Below are 21,061 nucleotides of genomic sequence, written 5' to 3' on the forward strand. Positions count from 1 at the left end.
CCCCCTGCCCTTTTCAGAGGAAGCAGCATGGGACCCCTTGAAAAACATAGTCCGTTGTTGATGAAGTAGGGTTCCCGAGAGAACGGACTGTCATTAGCAAAGTAGCTGCTTGTTTAAAGGTGGCTTTCACAGGTTGTCACCTCTTTGGCACTGTTAGACATAGGAGTCTCAGAGTTGGAAAAGACACAATTCCCCTGCACCCTGCACGGATTTGAAGAGCCTGGATGAAGTGGGTGTGGCAAAAAAGGAAAAATGCCATAAACTGGGTATCTGGAAATCTACCCAAGTGCATTATAGTTAGTGGCCTCGGGAAATAAGGGCCTGAAATCCGGCTACAGAGGTGTTGAAAACTCCCCCACGGAGCTGAGGGTGACATGTACTATACCCTCCACCGGCTGGAAGAATGATGCCGAGCTCCGGTGAGAAACGCCCACCTGAAGACCGAGCTGTCTCCAAGAGCTTCAGAGGCTCGGCTGTGAGTCACCAGCGGCAGACCATTGGTGCATTTATCTTTTCTTACCTGCCTATGTTTCAGGAGTAAATGATCCCCAAATTTATTGATTTAATGCATCATAGTTCTCTACTCTAACCTTTATGTTTCCCACAAGTTGAGAAAGGGAAGTGCAGTCACTCACCTGAAGGGGGTAAGAAAAGTCAAGCCAATATTGAAAATACTAGAAAGAAAATGGCTTTGAAGACAGCAACGCAGAAAAATACATTTAAATAAGAAAGGTGAATAATTTTTTGTCTTGCACTTAATAAAACTTGTAACAAAAATTAAACTCGAGTAAGTCTTTCTCTCCTTGTGCTTACTTCACCTCCACGAATTGCCCTGTGCCTCACACAAACGTTACCCTTAGAGACACAAGAAAATAAACTGTACCCACAAAACAAGACACAGAGGATATCTGTTCAAAAGGAATGTTCATAGAACAAGGTGAGCTCTTGGAAATGAAAAGTGTAAGAGAATTTTTTTTAGTGAATAAAAGGTCTGGGACATCACTTTGATAAAACTGCCCAGAAATCTTTGAAGACAACAATATATAAAAGGGACATTAAGGAAAGTTGGAGCATCACGTGAGGGCACTCCAACATCCAAATCCCAAGAGAGCGGGGGGGGGGGGGGTGGCGGGGGGGGAGGGGGGTGGCGGGGGGGGGGGAATGGAAACCACAGACAACTCCCCCTGTGGGAGGAATGCATTCGAAGTCCCGAGGCAAATGGCTCCCAACAGAATTCCATTCCCAGCTGAATCAGTCAACGTAAGACTAGAATAAACAGATTTTCAGATATGCAAAGTGCCCAAATTTAACCACAACTGTTCTCCTTCTCAGAAAGCTCAGGAAAAATCGTGGAGGCCAGGGAACAGGAAATCCCGTGTAGGAGAGATGAAGTACAGCCCCAGGATGATCATGAAGAGAGATCACGGGACTTGAGCTGTGCAGCAGGTCCAGACAGCACACAGCTGAGAAAGGATCTGAGAAACGGACAGCTCCAAGAGGGAAGCCCCCCAGAAAAAGAATCGAGAGGAACTACATTTCTGCGTAGTGGTGGTTGATGAACTGGGGTGAGGCACACAGAAACAAAGCAAATGAAAAGCAAGACAGTTATCTCCATGACAACAAGAAAGTGATACATCTATGAATAATATTTACATACATAATCACATTAATGCAAACAATGAATATTGATTTGGTCTGACAATTAAGAGATAGCTACTAGAAAGAGAAAAATGCAGATAAGGGGGCGTGCATGCGTGTGTGTATGTACAGGACCTACAGCAGGAAGTCAGTAGGTTATACCAAAGTAAGAACATCAAGAAATCATAATATAAGCATGCAGTTTGGCTTGATACTCAAGAAATGGCTAAAAGGGTTGAAAGTGGTTTCCTCTGGAGGGTGAAATTGGAGAATGGGGAAGGACAGGGCTGGGGGCTGCCATATTTGACCTAAGTCTTATAGAATAATAATTTGAGTTTCTAAACTAGGTAGAAGAAAAATAGGATAAAAAAATAAAGTTGAACAAGCGCTGAGAAAACACACAGGTGGAAATAACAAGACCATCCTTGAAATAAGAGCTAATGTTTGAGCTCTTCCATTTTAAATGCCTTAGAGGCACTAACTCATCCCTTCTAACAGTGCTATGAAGTAGGTCTGACTATTTTCAATTCACAGATAAGTAAACTGAGGGACAGAGAAGTTAAGTCTTTTGCTCAGGATCACCCAGCCTATAAGTAGTGACATGGGGACTAGAGTCAGACACTAACTGTAGAGGTCGCCACAAGGACTCAAACAAAGCACTTTACTGCATAGAATTGATTTTAAATGAATTCTACAAATATTTTATGAAATGATATTTATTGCCCATGTATCAGGCATTGTTTATGGTACTGGGGATACTCTAGTGAGTAAAGCAAAGACCCTGCTTTCATGAAGCTTAAAGAGATTGTCCCTCTTTGACAATCAGGAAGACAGATCAATAGACAGAGTTTGATGGGTTTGGTGGATAATGAACCTTTTTTACACTGAGGAGAGACTTGAAGGAAACAGGAAGCAAGCCATAAAGATAGTTACAGTGAGAGCGAACAGCATGTGCAAGGGCCATGAGACATGAGTGGGATTGGGCGCTGGGGGAATAGCAGAGAAGCCACTGTGCAGGAGGGTTGAGTAAGAAGTGAAGTGGGAGAAGATGTCAAGGAGGAAGCGAAAAGATCTGGGCCAGATCACAAATGGTCTTGAAGGTCAACATAAAGACTTTGACTTTTACTTGAAGATTTTATTTATTTGAGAGAGAGATAGAGAGAGAGACAGAGAGACACAGAGAGAGGGAACACGTTGGGGTGAGGGATGAGGCAGAGAGAAGCAAACTCCCTGCTGAGCAGGGAGGCTGATGCAGGATTTGCTCCCAGAATCCCAGAATCATGACCTGAGCTGGAGGCAGATGCTTAACCGACTGAGCCACCCAGGTGGCCCCCCCAAATTTTTTTTAGAAGATCTTGATTGAGGTGTAGTTGACATAAGAAAAGTGCACAGTTAAAGTGTACAACTGGACAAGTTTGACATAGGCATAGACATGAGCAACCATCAGCACCCTCAAGATAATGAAAATAGCCTCATCCCACTGCCAGCCCCACTGGAACCCTTCCCTCTAGCTCCTCACTGGCCCTGTCCCATGCCCATGCTTCACAACTCATCTGCTTCTTGCCAATGCTATTGCTGTCCACTATTTTAGATTGTCTTTTGAAAAGGCCTATGAATCACACATCATTATCACTTTATACAAACAATGGTTATTTACATTTACCTACATCTTTTTCAGTTTACTGGCTCTGCATCATTCCTGAATCTCGGACTTTTTTTGGGGGGGGGGACCACTGTTTGGAAACACATCCTTTAAAAATTCTGGCCAAAGTCTGTTGATAGTAAATGTTCTTAGTTTGTGAAAATCTGAAAATGTGCCTACTTCACTTTCATCCAGGAAAGATGTTTTTCTAGGTACACAGTTCTAGGCTGTCTGTTAACTTACAACTCTGAAGATGAGTCGACTGTGCTCTGGGTTCCTTGCTGCTACAGAGACATCTGATGTATAGCTACCATTCCTTTCTAGACAATTTGTCCTTTCTTTCTGGATTCTTTTAAGATTTTCTCTTGTTTTGGGTGTATTACACTATACCACTAGGTGTGGATTTCTTTTCTCTTTCCTAAAGATTTTATTTATTCATTTGAGAGCAAGTGAGAGAGAGAGCACAATGGTGGGGAGAAGCAGAGGAAGAGGGAGAAACAGATTCTGCTGAGTAGGGAGCCGTATGTGGGGGGATGATGACCTGAGCCAAAGGCAAATGCCCAACCGACTGAGACATCCAGGTACCCCTGGATTTTTTTTTTTTTTTTAAATTTATTGTACTTAGTATCCATTGTGCTTTCTGTATGTGTAAGTACAGATCTATAACTTTCACACTGGGGATTCTTAACCAATATCTCATTAAATATTGTGTGTGCATGTGTTTTAAGCCCTTCTTCATCAAAGACTCTGATTAAATATATCTTGGACTTTTTTCTGTGTTTCTTAAGGACTCTCTTACTCTCCCATCTACTTGTATTTTTAGGCTATATTCTGGTCTATTTCTTTGGCCGTATCTCCATTTCACTAATTATCTCTTTAATAATCATATTTCTCATTTCTAACAATTATATGGTTTTTTTTCCATTTTGCCTGATTAATTCCAATAGTGAGCTGCTATCTGCTTATTTTATTTGTATAAATATTTCATCCACAGTTATTTATAAACTGTATACATTTTATACAGATATTGCTATAATCTTAGGAGCTGACATTCTTAGGGGTAAATATATTGGTTTTATGTTGACTATCACTGATGGTCAACTTATTATTTATTTGACAGTTTCTTTATTTAAAATATTTTATTTATTTATTTGACAGAGCGAGAGAGATCACAAGTAGGCAGAGAGACAGGCAGAGAGAGAGGGGGAAGCAGGCTCCCCACTGAACAGAGAGCCCAATGCAGGGCTTGATCCCAGGACCCTGAGACCATGACCTGAGCTGAAGGCAGAGGCTTAACCCACTGAACCACCCAGGTGCCCCATTTGACAGTTTTTGATTGTCTAAATTAGGTAGCCATGCTTGGAGAGGATTTATATTCGCTTCTTCAGAGATCTAGTGGGTTCTCAGTTGAGGTTACTTTGCACAACATTATACTTTAAAGCTCTATTGTTTCTTTGGGACAGTTAAACACAGCAGCTAGCGCCCTACCAATGGGAAACCATGGGATGCAATTTATCTGAAGTCAGTTATCTTGTTAAAAATTGAGTAAGTGTAAATCCCAGGGTGGTAGTTCTGATCAATATTCTGAGAACCATTTTCATCTAAATAAAAATTAAGTCTTCAGAAACACCACATGCAAAATTTGAAAACATACATCTTAAACAACCGACTGAGACAAATTCTTTGTTAATGGAAAAAAATAACATCAACTCAGCAATATAAAATGAGTAAGAACCAGAAGCACTTCTTAAAATGAGTGTATTTTCTATAGACTCATTTATATATTATTAGAATATACATGTTGCTCTCTCATAAGGTCTAAGTACCTATAAGTTAAGGGGAAAAAGACTTATTCTACTTTTTTAAATGGAAAACTAAAATTATTATTCTAAATCCTGATCTCGTATTGATTAGTTATGAGAAACGGAAATTTTCTTCTCATTTAAAAATACATTCTGAATGGTATCTCTCTATTCATTACTAATAATCCTGAAATTAACTCTAATAAACAATGGTTGGAATATTTCACACTGGCTCTTTAGACGGCAACTTCAAAGGCCACTCAGCTATCACTCATCCATTCATATTGGTATGGGGAGAAAAAGAGCACATGACTTACTGAGCAGAATTAAAAATGATCCGAATGGCTTACCTGCTGGCTGTTTTCACAGAACAGTTCTTCTTGTGTCCTCTTTCAGCTCGGTTATCTCTCAGAAGCTGATGCTATACAAAGTGTTAAGACAAAGTAGTAGAAACACAAATAGTTTCATTGTATTATTTTGGAAGTGGAAGGGTGATCCACTTCCAAAAGTGACACCATTCCTGCATTTGCGGTAACGTTTTTTTTTTTGTTTTTTTTTTTTTTGCCTTCTACTGGTTTCTCTAACAAGAAAGACCACTGGGCTCACTGGAGATGCCGTTGACACTCTTGTAACAAAACTGGGAGCAAGCGTTGGCAATCTGACGTTTCCCTGACAGCGAGACTGCTCCGGGTGGGAGGTTCTAGAACTCAGTCTTTATCCGAGTTCTCTGGAGTAGTCTTGGTTAAAGTCACATAACCTCCCTTGCCAAGGGCCTTTACCATTGCGTTCAGCTGTGAATTTTTGAGATTTTGTCATTTACGCTGACATAAAAGATCTAATATTTTCTCTGTATCTCCTGGCCTAACATGGTTAAGAAACACACTTAAAACATTTGTTTTCAAAGAAATTATTGGCTTGGAAATACATAATTAGAAAGTATGTATATACATTTGATTGCCTCCTCAAAATGCCTCACCATCCACTTCCCTTCACACTTGGCTTTGCCGTAACTAATTGGAAAGAAAAAAAACCCGAGTAGTCAATACTCTGTACTATGTGTTTGCTCAAACTGTGGCTTATCTTATTTATGCAGAAATATAATTATACATAAGACTGGGCCAAAAGGAGGATGCACAGCATATTAGAAATTAACTCTAACAAAAGTAGAAATCTTGAAAGTACTAATGCAGATAGATTAGGTTCTAATCCCAGCTGTGCCTGTAACTAACAAGTTACTAACTAGTTTACTCTCTGCGGATAAACCCCTAAATCTTATTCAAGCCTTTCATGGCCCTTCATACTTTGATTACATTATGTTTCCTCCTACCCCAACCTAACCTTCCTACTACTTCTTCTTTTTTTTTCTTTTTGATTTTAACGCCAGTATAGTAAACACACAGGTTCTGTTAGTTTCAGGTGTACAATACAGCGACTGGACAATTCTGTCCATTACTCAGTGCTCACTGTGATAAGGCCACTCTCCTTCCTCTGAGCCTATTTCACAAATCTCTCCACCCACCTGCCCTCTGGTGATGGTCACTAACCTCCTCTTGTCTAATTTACATAGCCCCGCCATCCTGAACTTTCTAGCTTGCCGTGCGCACCACATTCTCGCTCACCTGCGGCCCTTTGCTTCCCCTATTCATTCTTGCATCTCCAAGGTCCAGCACGGTGTCTGGTACAGTTTTAGTGCTCAGTAACCATTTGTTGAATGAATGAATGATGGAATAAATGTGATAAAGAAGTAGGGAGTGAGATCTAGTATCTGATAGGCAGCTGAAGCTCGATCTCATTATTACTATGTATAGAAAATGGCAACCATTTATCTTAAGTCCATTAATCTGAAAGTGTTTCAAGTTAGAAACACTTCGTACCATGAAACAAAATTGTTTCTGAAAATAAAAATAATTAATTACTTTGGCATTTCTAAGTCTAGTGCCTTTTAAGAACATATGTACAAACCAACATTTGTGACACAGATAGCCAGAGGTGAGATGATAAAATCTCTACATCCACCTGAAATTAATAGTAGTGGCTAACTAACTTGCCTAATTTTAAGATAAAAGATATGTGAATGCTGTTTCGGCGGTTTGTGTTAAAACAGTTACAGCAAAGAACTCAAAATCCTAAACACAACATTCTAAAATAAGAATTCTATTAGTTTAGTTTTGAAAATTCAACTATAAGGACCAAAATAAATATTAGGCCGTACCTACTAGGTCTGGATAGTTCTCGGAGAGGCCACCACTTGGATCAACTTAAATGAGATAGCGCCCTCTCTAAATTCTAATGTTAGAGCTCCTTCTATGATATTCATGTGAGAATTTATTTTCTCCCTCATATTTACAGTTTTGATGGGCTTTGTATACAAAAGGAGGCCAATATCGGAATTATCTAATACAGTGCTTCTATATTAAAAAGCCATCACAAATTTTCACACTTAATCAATAAAACTATAAATCTAGGTGCAACTTTGCAAATTTAAAATCAAACCAAGATAAAAAAAATACAAACTCAGATCTATGGGTCACGAATCCAATTAATTAGTATGGGAAGCTACTAAGGGGCAAAGAGGAAAAAATTAATCCAGAATGTTATTAAAACAGAAAACATGTATTTGTATTTGAAAGATTCTCAACACATTTCTGCTATGTCCCAAAGAACAAGAAAAAGGATGGCAGGGTGCAGTGGGGTAGAAGGCTAAGTCAGGTCCTGAGTTCATGGTCAAAGACATAAGAATCCTTGAGCTCTGCTGTAATAAGCAAGAGAAGCTCATCAGGGTTTTGAGAAACTCCTCGCTCTTCTTATTGATGATTTTTCTGTTTCCCTGGACTACTATCAGTGTCACAAGTGAGGTCAATTTTTAAGATTCTGACTCGACCACGCCAACTTTGATTAATAACAGAACTTCTGAATATGGTGCGAAGTGCTTCTTACCTTCCAACTTTCAGATTGCTGAACTTAGGCCAGATGGAGACACAACTCCCTGATTAGTGACCTGCAGATGTATATTAAAAAATGACCCACATAAGAATGAAAATTCATAAGCACAAAACCTAGTACAATGTGAGGTTTACAAAAAGTTCACAGTTTTGAAAACTACTGCATTAAACCAGGAAGAGAAGTGTTCCTTGTGGATGATGGTTCTTACTGTCAGAAAGGGAGCAGGGGATTTCTGTGGCTCTTCATAATATTTTCACAAGATTATTAAAAGTTTCAAGTCCCTAATACAAGAGAAGAAGCCAAGAGAGGAATTTTTCCACAGAAACGCTCTCTTTACCACCTGATACTCAGAGGCATTCGCTCAGGAATATTTCTGTTAGCAGCCACTTCTCTGTAATTTCTCAAGTGTCTACCAAAGAATTTTGAATCTCTTCACAGGTGGGCTCTCAGTGTCCTCACCCTAAAGGGAGAACTAAGTAATATCTAAACTGTGGCCTAGGACTCCTTAAGATACTTGTAAATATAGTCAAAATGTCAAATCATTAGATGTTCAAAGAGGAAAAATCAGAATAAAGTAGGACCAAGAAAAAAAGGTGTTTCATATAACTGCTTTTTTCTCCTTCCTTCCATTTCTGAACCAACTTTATTGCTCTTCTGGGGCCTTTATAACTGCCCTCTCTGTGGTTTTCTCAAACATTTCACAACAGACTGTGTCATTATTGCTTTCCTGCCCCAGATTATAACCACCACAGGCGAAAGCTACATTGTTTTTCTAAATACCTTCCTTCATAAAGATAGAGAGTACCTGAAAGATAATGGCTGATGGATAATAGTTATTTACTGAATGTGTAAATGAAAGAGTGAGAAGTACACATGGTTGTCAATGGGTATGGGATTTAGGACTAAAGAATGGAAAGAGGAATTGTAAGACAGAGGAAGTAGAAAGGGGTGCGCTTTCCAAAAAGTGAGGAATGTTACCCTTTCTTTATGTTGCTAAGTTGGTATGGGAAAAGTAAAAGGTCATCATGCAGGCCAACAGTCATTCATTCAACAATCTGGTGAAGGATTTTGCATTTCTTTACGTTTTTGCATTTCATCACTTGCACTGAGGTTTATTTAGCCAAGTTTACTGTGCTAGACTTAGATCTGAGTAGAATTAAGAAACGTTCATCCCTCAGAATATAAGTGGTCTCTGTGTGGTTTGTATATGTTCACCTAGGTACAATGATTTCTCAGTATTCATGGATTCCATATTTACAAATTTGCCTATTTGCAAAAATTTATTTGTAATGCCAAGATCCTACTTCCGACATTTTTGTAGTCCTTCACAGACACGTACGGGGCAGCAATAATTTGGGTCCCCTGTCCTGCACGCTCATCAGCTGAGGCCTGATGAGTAGATCCTTCGCTCGGTGTTTCAGCTCTCAGTGTGAACAAGCAGTCTGTTTAGTGCTATAGTTTTTGGATTTTTGTGTTCTTCTTTTTTATTTAATCATTTAAAGTGGCCCCCAAGGATAAAGCTGAGGTGCTGTCTGGTGTTCCTAAGTACAAGGCTGTCAGAGACCTTACAGAGGAAACATGTGCATTAAACAAGCTTCCTTCAGATATTAAGAATCAATGATATCTATATTAAATAAGGTATCACTAAACATAAATATACATCAAATAAGAATATGTATTGATCAGTAAATGAAAATCTTGTGACCTCTCAGGAACCTAACCTTGTATTTCCCTAGGAGTAGTGTTTTGGTATATGCTACTATAGGGTTCACATCGACTTTATAAACCACAGCTACTGTAGACAGTAAGAATCAACTGTACTCATTAATTAATAACCTACATTCAAGACAGAAATCTGAAATGATGTATCAAAGTTTAAACGAAAGGCAGATTTGAAAACTGGTCCAAAAGATTTTAAAAATTAAAAGCAAAAAAGAATTGCTCAACTTTTTTCTCTTTATGATATTAGCATTGTTGATTTTTAACTGTAGGAAGAAAATCTTGGCTAGAAGCAACCAGTTATACTGTGATATGAAAGACAACTTTATAACATTACTTTAATATTTCTAAAAGGTAGAAAAGGAGCTTTAAAAAATTGTATTTTGGGATAATCTATATCCTGATATGACATATTACCCAGAAGCAGCATCTTCTTGTAAGCACTGTACATAGGTACACAGAGAGACATGAACCATTTGGGAAAGCAAAAAGTCTAATTTTTACATTTTGAATAATAAGATAAACACATCACAGACATAACTTAGTCTGGTTAATTTCCAAATCTTTAGAAACAGCAGTCCATATTATACTATTATTATGAGAAATATCTTTAAAGGGGACAATCACTCCTATGGAAAAGGGCAAGTTCACAAAATACTATTAAAGCTGAATTTACATGATATTTTTCTTTAGCTAGGCTCATGTGTATTAAAAAGTTTAGTATAGTTTATAATGCAGTATTTAACACCTTCTTATTATGAGTACAAGGAACTACGGCATACACAATCAACTGTGGCTCAGCTTAAGAAATTAAACATCATGAATGTATTATCTACCTACCTACCTCTTTCCCTATCTACCTACCTACCCTTCACAGAAAATCATCCCTGTGGATGTGAGGTTGTCCATTCTCATGTATTTAAAGGCATTTCTTACATATTTTTGACCTACTTAGTAACTTTTATAATTCATAATGAGAAAAAAAATCAACAAGGATGCTAACTGTAAAATGCATATGCTTTAAAACTTCTCAAAAACCTAAGCCCTAAATTACCACAGCATGCTGAGGAGAGAAAACGAATACATTCAAAAGAAAAAGAAAAAAGTGCTTATTTTGTATGTGAAGTTCATTGAAATGAAAAGTTTTTGTTAAGGTAACTAATTACTGTGCTGCCATGTATACTACTAAGCAATAAAAGAAAAAACCTCATGGAAAAATACAATGTAAACTTGTAAGAAACTATGACCATCTTCTAAACTTCAAAAATAAAAATATTCTCTTGCTGGCTGACCTTACTTAATATTAAGGAATTTTTTGAGCATACATACTATCTTGATACCTCAACTTTGTGAAAAACAAATGTAAATGGTGAAGTCCTACAGACAAGTGACTGCCACAGCCTTCCCGTGGAGGTAACATTCGTGACAGGGGAAAGTGGCGGTAAGGGAGCATTCTGATGCTTACTGAGGATGAGGCACTTGGTTAGTATGTTAAGCACGGACACAATTAACTCCTTTTTCAATGAGCTGGGATTTCTATCTTTTCTCACAGAGCTGATCCACTACCTTGAAGGGAGACCGTTGATACTTGAAAGAGACTAAAAAACTTCCTTTTGGGTAGAATGTTCCTTACCTGGGCATGCTCTGTCCTAGCGCCAGGGCTAAACCAATGGCTGCAGAGGAAAGAGAAAAGGAGTTAGCATGAGCCTAACGAAAAGCACGTGCTCTCACACGACCCGTCTGCACGTGCTTTAAGAAATGTATTCGCCACCAGCAACGGAGTCTTAAATATGCTTTATTTTAATGGATATTTCATGTAATTCTAGACTTACACCAATTTTGACAGAATTGTAAGAGTGCTCATAACCCAGTAATTTTCAATTTAATAAGCAAACTCAGTTAGAATTACATTTCCATTTAATTATGTTAATATAAACTGCTGGGACTGTATTCACTTTATGAATCAATTCTGGTTATAAAAATCTTCAAATGCTATCATTTACCACAACTTAATTATAGCATCGTTACAACAAATTATGACCTTTGGATTGCCGGAGTTTAAAAAAAACATTAAAAATACCAGAATATTATATCCTCTGGCTCTGCCCCTAGGAACAATCACACAAAGCCCTTGGTGTAAATTCTGGAGCGTCCAAGCTAGAGGTACCTTGAACCTGATCCTTCCACTATGATAACAAATTGTGTTCTGGCTGAGAACAAGTTCAACAACAACGTTCCGAACATGGAAGTCGCTGCAGAGTTGACGCTTCCCTTCTTGAGCTGTCCTTGCCCTGCCTGACCCACCCGTACTCCACGGATCCTCAGGAGGGACCCATCTGGGGAGGCCTCTTCAACCTCACAACCGGGGAGTTGTGATTAGTTGCCCGCCTAGACCTTCGGCAGTATTCTGCATCAAAACTACTTGCAAGCATCAAGGGGTAGGAAATCAAGAGAAACCCAGTGGCAAATAAACCACAAAAAGCCCAGAGAGAACGATACCAATGTTATTATTAATGCTACTTGTTTTTTAGAGAACAATAATATTGAGGACTTGTGTTTCCCAAGCACTCTTTTGACACAGGACATGTATTATTTCCTCTCCTTATAAAAACCTTACAAGGTTCTTCTCACTTTCCAGGTACAGAAATGAGGCGCAGACACTAGGCTATTTGCCCACGGTGCGCACCCACCATACAGAAGGACAAGACACTTAAATTAAAAGGGCAGATTTCCTAAGACTTTGATGTAATCTCCAGCCTCTGTGGTACAAACACCTGGGAATAAACAGCCTCTACATTAATAGGATTTGTCTCTGCTCTTACTGGAACAACTTCTCAAGCTCATAGACGGTGATGCTCTTTGGCAGGTCACATTCTACCTTGATGTGGAATGGACACTTTTGGTATCTGTAAATGACATCTGGATTAATAACCAACTAGAAGCAAGCTATTCACCCAGACAACCCGACTAATATATTTCCCCCCTGTTAGGGATTGTGCCTTTGTATGACCAATGTATGGTTTACTAAATCATGGTGTGTAAGTGATCCTTTCAGAGTTCAAGGCAGAACAGTAGATTTAATAGAAAAAATAATCATTGATATGTTTTTGGATTAGACATTATAAAGAACTTTTGAGAAATAACCACTCTTTGTGTTTTAATATCATATCAAAGAATAGCCACAAAGATCTGGAATGAAAAAGCTAATAATATATTCCTGCCTTGTCCAACTACTTATCTGTGTGAGGCTGGATTTTCTTCATATGCTTCAACCAAAGCAACATCTCACCCCAGGTTGAAAGGAATCTAAGCTGTCTTCTATTAAGCCAGACATTAAAGTAATTTGTGCAAACAATAGCATGTTCTCACTAATTTTTTTGGGCGAAAAAAATCGTGTATTTTAAGTTAACATGTAAAGGGCCTACTATATATTTATATATACTTATTTTTTTAGAGAGAATATGCATGTGCACGTACACGTGCATATGGGCACGAGAATGGGGGTGGGGGTGGGGGACACAGGGAGAAGAAGGGAGAGAATCTTAATCAGCCCAATACAAGGTGCAATCTCACAATCCCAAAATCAAGGGTTGGATGCTTAACCGACTGAGCCACCCAGGTGCCCCTGGGCTTACTATATTTTTTAATAAATACATAAATACTGCTAAGATTCTTCTTGTCACAAACCGAGTCTCCATCTAGCTAGTTCACTAGCCCAGTGAACGGCGGCACCGACCTTCCAAAGGACAATTAAGCTCAGCTTGGACCCCTTTCTCTTCCCTATCCAAACCACCAGCAAGTTACTTTTCTTAAACCTGCTAACTTGACTCCATTTCTCATACTGCAGAGCTACTGTGATGCTTCCAAGTTCCATTTTTTGAATATTTGGTTATTCACACCCTTACCTCAAGCAAACAAATAAATAAACAAACGCAAACCAAGGTCTGAAGGGTTGTCCACTGGTCTCGGGAGAAAGAATCCCTAAAGGGCCCACCGGCCTCAGCATCATCAGTTCTTGCTTCCCTTCCTCCCGTCTCACCCCAAACCCCCTGTTTCTCTCCCATTCTGTGCTTACGGCCAACATTGCTTTCATCCTCTGAACACAGAGCTGTGCTCTCTGCTTGACATGCTCCTCTTGTCATTATTTCCTTAATTCTTGGAGGTTTCATCTCAAGCTTGTTTTCCTTAAGGAAGCCTTTTATCTATCTCTATCTTTAGTTCAAATTCTTTTTCTTAAAAGTTGTCTTTTACATGGGCCCCTGAGTGGCACAGTCGGTTAAGCCTCCGACGCTTGGTTTAGGTTCAGGTCATGGGTCTCACGGTTGTGAGATCGAGCCCCATGGTGGGCTCTGTGCTCAACGTGGAGTCTGCTTGAGATTCTCTCCCTTTCCCCCATGCCTCTCCCACTTGCACTCTCTCTCTCTTCAATAAATAAATAAATCTTTATTTAAAAACATTCTCTAAATTTAGAGTACTCAGCTCACTATATAATCATCATCTGTGTGTCAGTCTGTACATACACATTTAAGTGTGTGCTTACTGATCAATGTCTCTTTTCTCTTTTCTCAATGTCTGTGTTGTTCATTACTACAGATCTAGCACATAGTAGGCCTCACAGATATTTTCTGAATGGATGGATAAATGAATGGCTTGAGATACAGGGCAGAGTTTTAACAACTAGAGGCACCATGTTATTCTATGAAATGAGAAGAATCACAGCAATGGCTTAGGTGGTCTTCCATATTCTTTCGGGGTCTCTCATGTTCTGTGGACCGGATGACCATGATGTAAAGATATTCCTCATTATTTTTTTTCTATGAAACAAAAAGTCAATTCGAAAACTATGCTCCGACTATGCTCAAGAGAACCTTCCTTTCTTTTATAAAACTGCAAATGTAAACCCAGGAAGTTCAGAACAGTGTGCCTGCTAAATCATGGGTTTTAGAATCAGAAAGATCTAGGTTTGAATACAGGCTCCGGTACTTACTAGGTAGGTGAACTGTAACAAATTACTTTTATTTTCTGAGTGCAGGTGCAATGCTGGGATTTAGAGGAAAACTATATATTTGGTTATTCGGATGATTAAAATGTATTTCTCATATATATTTGGTCTTACTCCATGGTTCCCTGCTCACAGCTCTGAAAACCCTGGGAATTTCCTCAAGTATTGAGAATGACATTGTTATGTTAATGAGGTGGTTTTTGGACATTCCCTGAGCCTGGGAGCTAGTGGCCAGGGGAGCCAACTATTAGACTGGCGGTTGGATTTTTCTGTCTCAATCCCTGACCTCTGGGGAGGAGAGAGGGCTGGAGGTTGAATCCATACCCAAGGCCAGTGATTTCATCAATCGTGCCTATGTAATAAAGCCTCTATAAAAATCCAAAAAGGCAAGGTTTGGAAAGTTTCCAGATTGGGGCAGAGAGAAGATGCAGGGATAGTGGTATACACCCGGAAAGTTCCCCGCACCTTCTCCCATACCTGGCCCTGGTGTATGTCTTCCATCTGGCTGTTGCTGAGTTATATGCTTTTATAATAAACTAGCAATCTAGTAAGTAAGACATTTCTCTGAATTCTGTGAGCAAATTAAATAAACCCAAGGAAGGTGATATAGGGACCTTGGATTCATAGCCAGAATCCGACTGGGGTCCTGAGCTGGAGACAGTCGTTGGAACCTTCGATTTGTATCTGCGGGGTCAGAAGCACAGGGAACAGCCTGGGCTTGCCAGGGGCATCTGAAGATGTGGGGCGTTAGGGGGCAAGGTGGTGTCGTAGGACTCAACCTGTAACTTGTACCATCTGATGCCATGTCTGGGTGCCTCGTGGCATAACTAAGTTGAAACAGGACAGTCAGTTGGTGTCCTGGACACCTGCTTGTTGTCATGAGAAAAAGCCAGTGACAGAAATGACATGTTCTGTATGAGTGTTAGAGAAGACACACAGGAGGGGCGCCTGGGTGGCTCAGCCGGGCAAGCGTCCGCCCTCAGCTCAGGTCATGATCTCAGGGTCCTGCCATGGGAACCCATGTCGGGCTCCCTGCTCGGCGGGGAGTCTGCTTCTCCCTCTCCTTCCCGCTCCTGCTCTCTAGTGCTATCTCTGTCTCTCTCTCTAATAAATACAGAAAAATCTTTAAAAAAACCACACATACACACACAGGAAAAAGAAGGAGGGAAAAATCCGAGTTTTTCCATTATATTTGGTCTCTTTTTCATCTATACAATAAAATTAATCCTACTTCTCTTACAGGATTGGGAAGCTTAAACATGCTAAGAACCTGGCATAGAGTAGGTATTTAAAATAAATATTCATTTTCTTCTCCTGTAGTACACGGTGAATTACAGTAATATGTGAACTTTTACTCTGTGAATTTTTGTAATAACTTCCTATTTATTCCTAAATGTCAGTAGATACACTAGTGTTCAAGTGTAATATTTACAGGATTCCCCCCCACTCCAGTTTTAGTGGGTTATCATACATAATAAATGCTGAATACAGTTCTTTTAAATTGACTTTTGGTTGAATAGAATACACTGTGTGACTTTCCAAAAGTCCGATTATGTATAAAATGGGGGTGTTGGGACTGCTTGAGAGAGGCAGTAAAAAACTGTGCATATGAAAATATGCACAGAGAGAGTGGTGCATATGAAAATACTCTGGAAACTATAATATACTATCCAGATAAAGCATCATCATCATGATCATCAACCTAAAACACCTGCTTTAATAATTATTCTGTTATTTTACGTAAGTACTTTATAAAAATGTCTTATGTAAAGGACTGTTCTTATCCTTATTCCAGAGATAAAAATTAAGACACATGTAAGTTAAAACGACTTCCCAAGGGAATCACAGTAAATCAGAAAAGGAACTGATCCAGTATATTTTATTTATCTTAATCTGAAGTTGAAGCCACATTTTTACAAAGCAATAGATGCCAAATTTCAAAGTACAAAAGTATTCCCAACGAACTAACCTTTAATTCAGGCAAATCTTGCTTTAAGCAAACTTGATATTTATACAAAAGATAAAAAAAAGTGTAAATATTTGCTTTATAAAGGAATTCATCATAGGATTACAAGAAGTTACCCACTTGCATTTAAAATAAGTTTTGATTTACATATAGTACTGCAGGTTTATAAAAGTCTTATTCTTTAAAATGAAATAAAAGCAAACACAAATATCACTTAAAAAATCAATTAATATATCATATTTACACAATTTAAAAACAGGTATCTCATAAGTGATTGGAAAAAAGGAAAAAAGTTCTGGAACCATTTAGGGTTGGCACAGAATGGGAGATAGAGTGAACAGAAAGTAACTGCAAAAATGAAGTCTTCAATATTTTTAAAAGAAAATGTCGTCATATGTTAATTTTATATTCTGCCTTTTCTTACTTACATTTTCAGAAAGTCAACAGAATAATTAAACGTGAATTCTAAAACAAAATGTTACTTCGCAGAAATCAGATACAAATGTCTCTGCTTTAGTTGGATTGGGTATCTTGTCACTTTTTGTGCACCTTTTCATAGTTATTTTTATGACTATTTCATGTATCTGGGCTAAATATTTGCTATTCAAAGAGCCCTAACATATATTAACAACTGGATTACCTATGCAATATATATACAGTTATATACGATTATATGAAATCTAAATACGCAGCTAGTATGACGTTAGGTATTATTTTATTAACAATCACCTTTTCCTAATTCTGCAGGCCTTCTAACTATCTGCACAGACCACATCTCATTTTACCTTTAAAACTGAGATTCCATAATCTGAGGTGTGCAGCAAAGTTGGCTGTTCACCAAATTTTTATAAGTAAGTCTTTTTAATAATTGAAGTTATTGTCAAATATAATTTTTATAGAAACTATACAAACTTTTATTTCTTTTTAAAGATTTTATTTATTTATTTATTTATTAGAGAGAGAGAGAGAAAGCACAAGCAGGAGGAGTGGCAGAGGGTAAAGGAGACGGAGAAACAGAATCCCCGCCAAAGAGGGAATCCGACATGGGGCCCGATCCCAGGACCCTGAGATCATGACCTGAGCTGAAAGCATCTGCCTTACTAGTGACTGAGCCCCCCAGGTGCCTCAATCCATACTATTATTCATCAACTTCTAGGACTTTCATAACCTGAGCTGAAAACCTTCTGTGACGTAGGCTTTTTCACAATGAGTGCCCTGCTGGGCATTTGCTCTATTAACTCTGAAAACATTCTTTTTCACTTCTCAACTCAGCAGCCCTGCTTCTTTCGACTGGTCATCCCCTACCCTAAACTTGGTTCACCATGTGACCATATAAAAGCATGGTTTCAAAACTGAAATTCCTACACACTATTGTGTTGGAGCCTTTAAAATATTTTTTCCCTTACTCGTTAGAATCTGTTTTTAAGCTTGAAATGCTATGAGGTAAAATTATTTGAAGTACTGCTATATCAGACTGTTTTTGAGGTGACCTTCTAAAGCAAAACATGTATCGACTTAGAAGAATCCGATAACTGACTGAGGGCAGTACTTGTTCTTACTTCCAATTAGGAGTTGCTGAATATTTGGTAATTTAATGACCGTTTCTAGCCATTCTTTTAGATGAGTTATCACAGCTTTGAGGTAAACTGTAGTAGGGATGACATGAGGCCATGACGGTTAGTCTGTGCTTTCCCTATGCTTTTGGGCAAGTATCAGGAAGGGAGTGTGTCTTTCCCTCACTAGCCAGTAGTGGAACTGGCTAACCTTCACGCCAGAGCCCATGATTTGATGCCTAAGGCATCGTGCTGCATACAGTCACTTAAAGAAGATGAAGTCTCTAACCACGGCAAACTCATGATTCGTACTAAGGTGAATGAAGTCTGTATATAGTAACTATAGTCTAGAGAATAATGTGGTAAGTATTATCATCAGGTAGAAATAAATATCACAAGGGAGAATATAGAAGGCACAGAAAATGGCTAGTGGCACTTCCGTGAAAAATGCCCAGGATTCCTGAAACGCTGTAATGCCTCCTTGACAGCCCTGGAAACGCCTACACTTCCAGACTTCCAGTCATGCCAGTAAACTTAACTGCAATTTGTCTAAACCATTATTTGTAGAACATCCTGTTACTTTTTCCTGCAAGCATTCTGTTCAACATGGGTTTTCAACCACTTTTGCATACATGTTGTCTGGCACAGTTATGAAAATATCCCCCTCACCTATTTTAGGTAGAAATCTAAAATTTTTCACCATAAATTTAAATATTTGCAGAAGATGAGTTTCTTGAAACTGTATATATTAACATTTTAGAAGAAAACCATTACACCGCTCCTCTAAATATACACATTGGGATCCGAATATCATCACTGATTTCATATCTGCTTTGACAACAAAACAAAACACTATGAAAATCACTTCTTTAAATGTTGAAAATTTACCTGGCTTATTTTCTCCCTGAATTTCCAATATCACTTTCACATAGAAGTTTATCCTAATGTAATATCTTTTTATGCTCAAAAGTCTTTTATTAGTAACCTTGCTGTATTCCTTTGCAACAATAATGTGTGTCTTTGTCTATCTATCCATCCATCCAGTTTTCTTAAATTTCTGTGACTATAAAACTAGAGTTAATAAATTATTTTCATGAATATATTGGTCAGTCAACACTGGTAACTACTCTTAGTTGATAAGTTATTTAAGATCTGAAAAAGTTATCATTAGTATTTAATTAATGAAACCAGCATAAATGTTTTTATAGCCCTAAACATAATACAATTTTATTAGGAGTGGCATAAAAAACCTTTTCCTCCAAACTAGTTCATGTAACCATTGACGAGTATTATCCTTTATTATTGATTCTATTCACACTTCTTAGTTTTATCAATTTGAGTGCTCAGAAACCTTGTTCACAAGTGAGTGGAAATAAAAAGAACCTGGTTAGAGCAATCATTTGATTATCAAACTCCTTCAGAGATTTATGCCAAAAATCACACAATGATTTATAGATTAAAGAGAATTTTTAACAATCCAACAACTAAAAATAATTAGAAACTATCTACCTAATTTGCAAAAGGCTTTGTGATTTGGTCATTAGATTCAATCTGTCAACATACAATATCAGCACAGTATTTGGAATGTCCCTCTGTTTGGAACCCAAAAGGATTTTACACTGTGAAGCAATGTGCCAAAGTAAGAGTAGGACTGCAGGGTGTAGGGAGGGAGGGGGGGTGCTGGAGGGGGAGTGTCTTTTTTTCCAAAGTGGAAAAAAACCAATTGTGAAAAATGAGAATCAGCAAAGTAACCAAGTCTAATGATTTCAGGAAAGAAGGTCTATAAATATGGAAGCGAAGGAATCTGGAAATTGACTCCCTTAAAACTCTTGGTGGCCAGGATTGCCTTAGAAATTATTTACATATCCTGAGGGTATAAATATCTTGGTTTTTTTTTCTATTATGAGACACCAAATGTGGCAGCAGGAGTCAGGTTTATGTATCTAACTTTATAATAAGGAACAGGTTGAATGAAGTATGGACTTAATTATCTGGGAAGAAAGTCAGGGAGGCATATAACTAAAACAATGTCCGTACTTACCTCAAACACTATATACCTTCTCCTGTTAAAGGAAATGTTAGGAAAATTTCAGATATTGGGTTTCCTCCCCAAGATAATGAAAGAGACAAAACGAAGCACAAATGTGGTCAGTTTTTAAACTGACTAGAGAAAGAGGCCAGCACTAACAGATAACTCAAATGGGACTGTGTGTGTGTTTTGTGTGTGTGTGTGTGTGTGTGTGTAGTGTAAAATATGCCTGCACACTTATTTATTTGTATAAAATAAAATTCTCATAATGCTGTATCCTATGGTATCTCCCAAAAAGAAACTTGTAGAATGAGGACTACAAGGCACCTTCTTCATTTGCTCTACATGGGTAAGGGCAGGCCTAAAGAAAGGGATAAAAATACAGATTTGCTAAAAAAGGTACTTCAGTCTAGAGATTACAATTCAAGTTTAAGGAGAGACTCATAATTAGGGAAAGTCAGGTTTGGAATTCCCATGTGGAAGCAGGCAGTGGCATGGAAGCTAGAGTGAACAGGGCTATGACTGCCATGACTATGGCTCTGGTCTAGACCTTCTTCAGAGTAGAGGTTTCTTAAAGATGGTACCTAACCTCTGGAGGACATTGTTTCACATGGCTCAAGGCAAAAGCCTTTAGCATAAAAGCTAAGTAAGGATATAGGAAAGACATCATGGCCACTAACATTTCCAGGCGAGGAATAGTAACCATAAACACAACAGAAACCTACTATATTCTTGAAGGAATCCTAATGCCTAAACAAACAACGTGG

General features: G+C 38.4%; 1 protein-coding gene across 1 annotated transcript in view; it reads right to left on the reverse strand.

Moving 5' to 3' along the window:
• The window catches only part of GPATCH2 (G-patch domain containing 2), a 172,449-nt gene that overhangs the window by 40,019 nt on the left and 111,369 nt on the right, over positions 1 to 21,061 (reverse strand). Inside the window, exons 7-8 of the mRNA XM_059144925.1 lie at positions 11,378 to 11,417; positions 5,433 to 5,503 (exon numbers count right to left, since the gene is read on the reverse strand). Of these exons, the coding sequence (XP_059000908.1) occupies positions 5,433 to 5,503; positions 11,378 to 11,417 (111 nt within the window). The remainder of the gene's footprint in view (positions 1 to 5,432; positions 5,504 to 11,377; positions 11,418 to 21,061) is intronic.

Source organism: Mustela lutreola, chromosome 14 (assembly GCF_030435805.1).
Source record: "Mustela lutreola isolate mMusLut2 chromosome 14, mMusLut2.pri, whole genome shotgun sequence".
NCBI lineage: Eukaryota > Metazoa > Chordata > Mammalia > Carnivora > Mustelidae > Mustela > Mustela lutreola.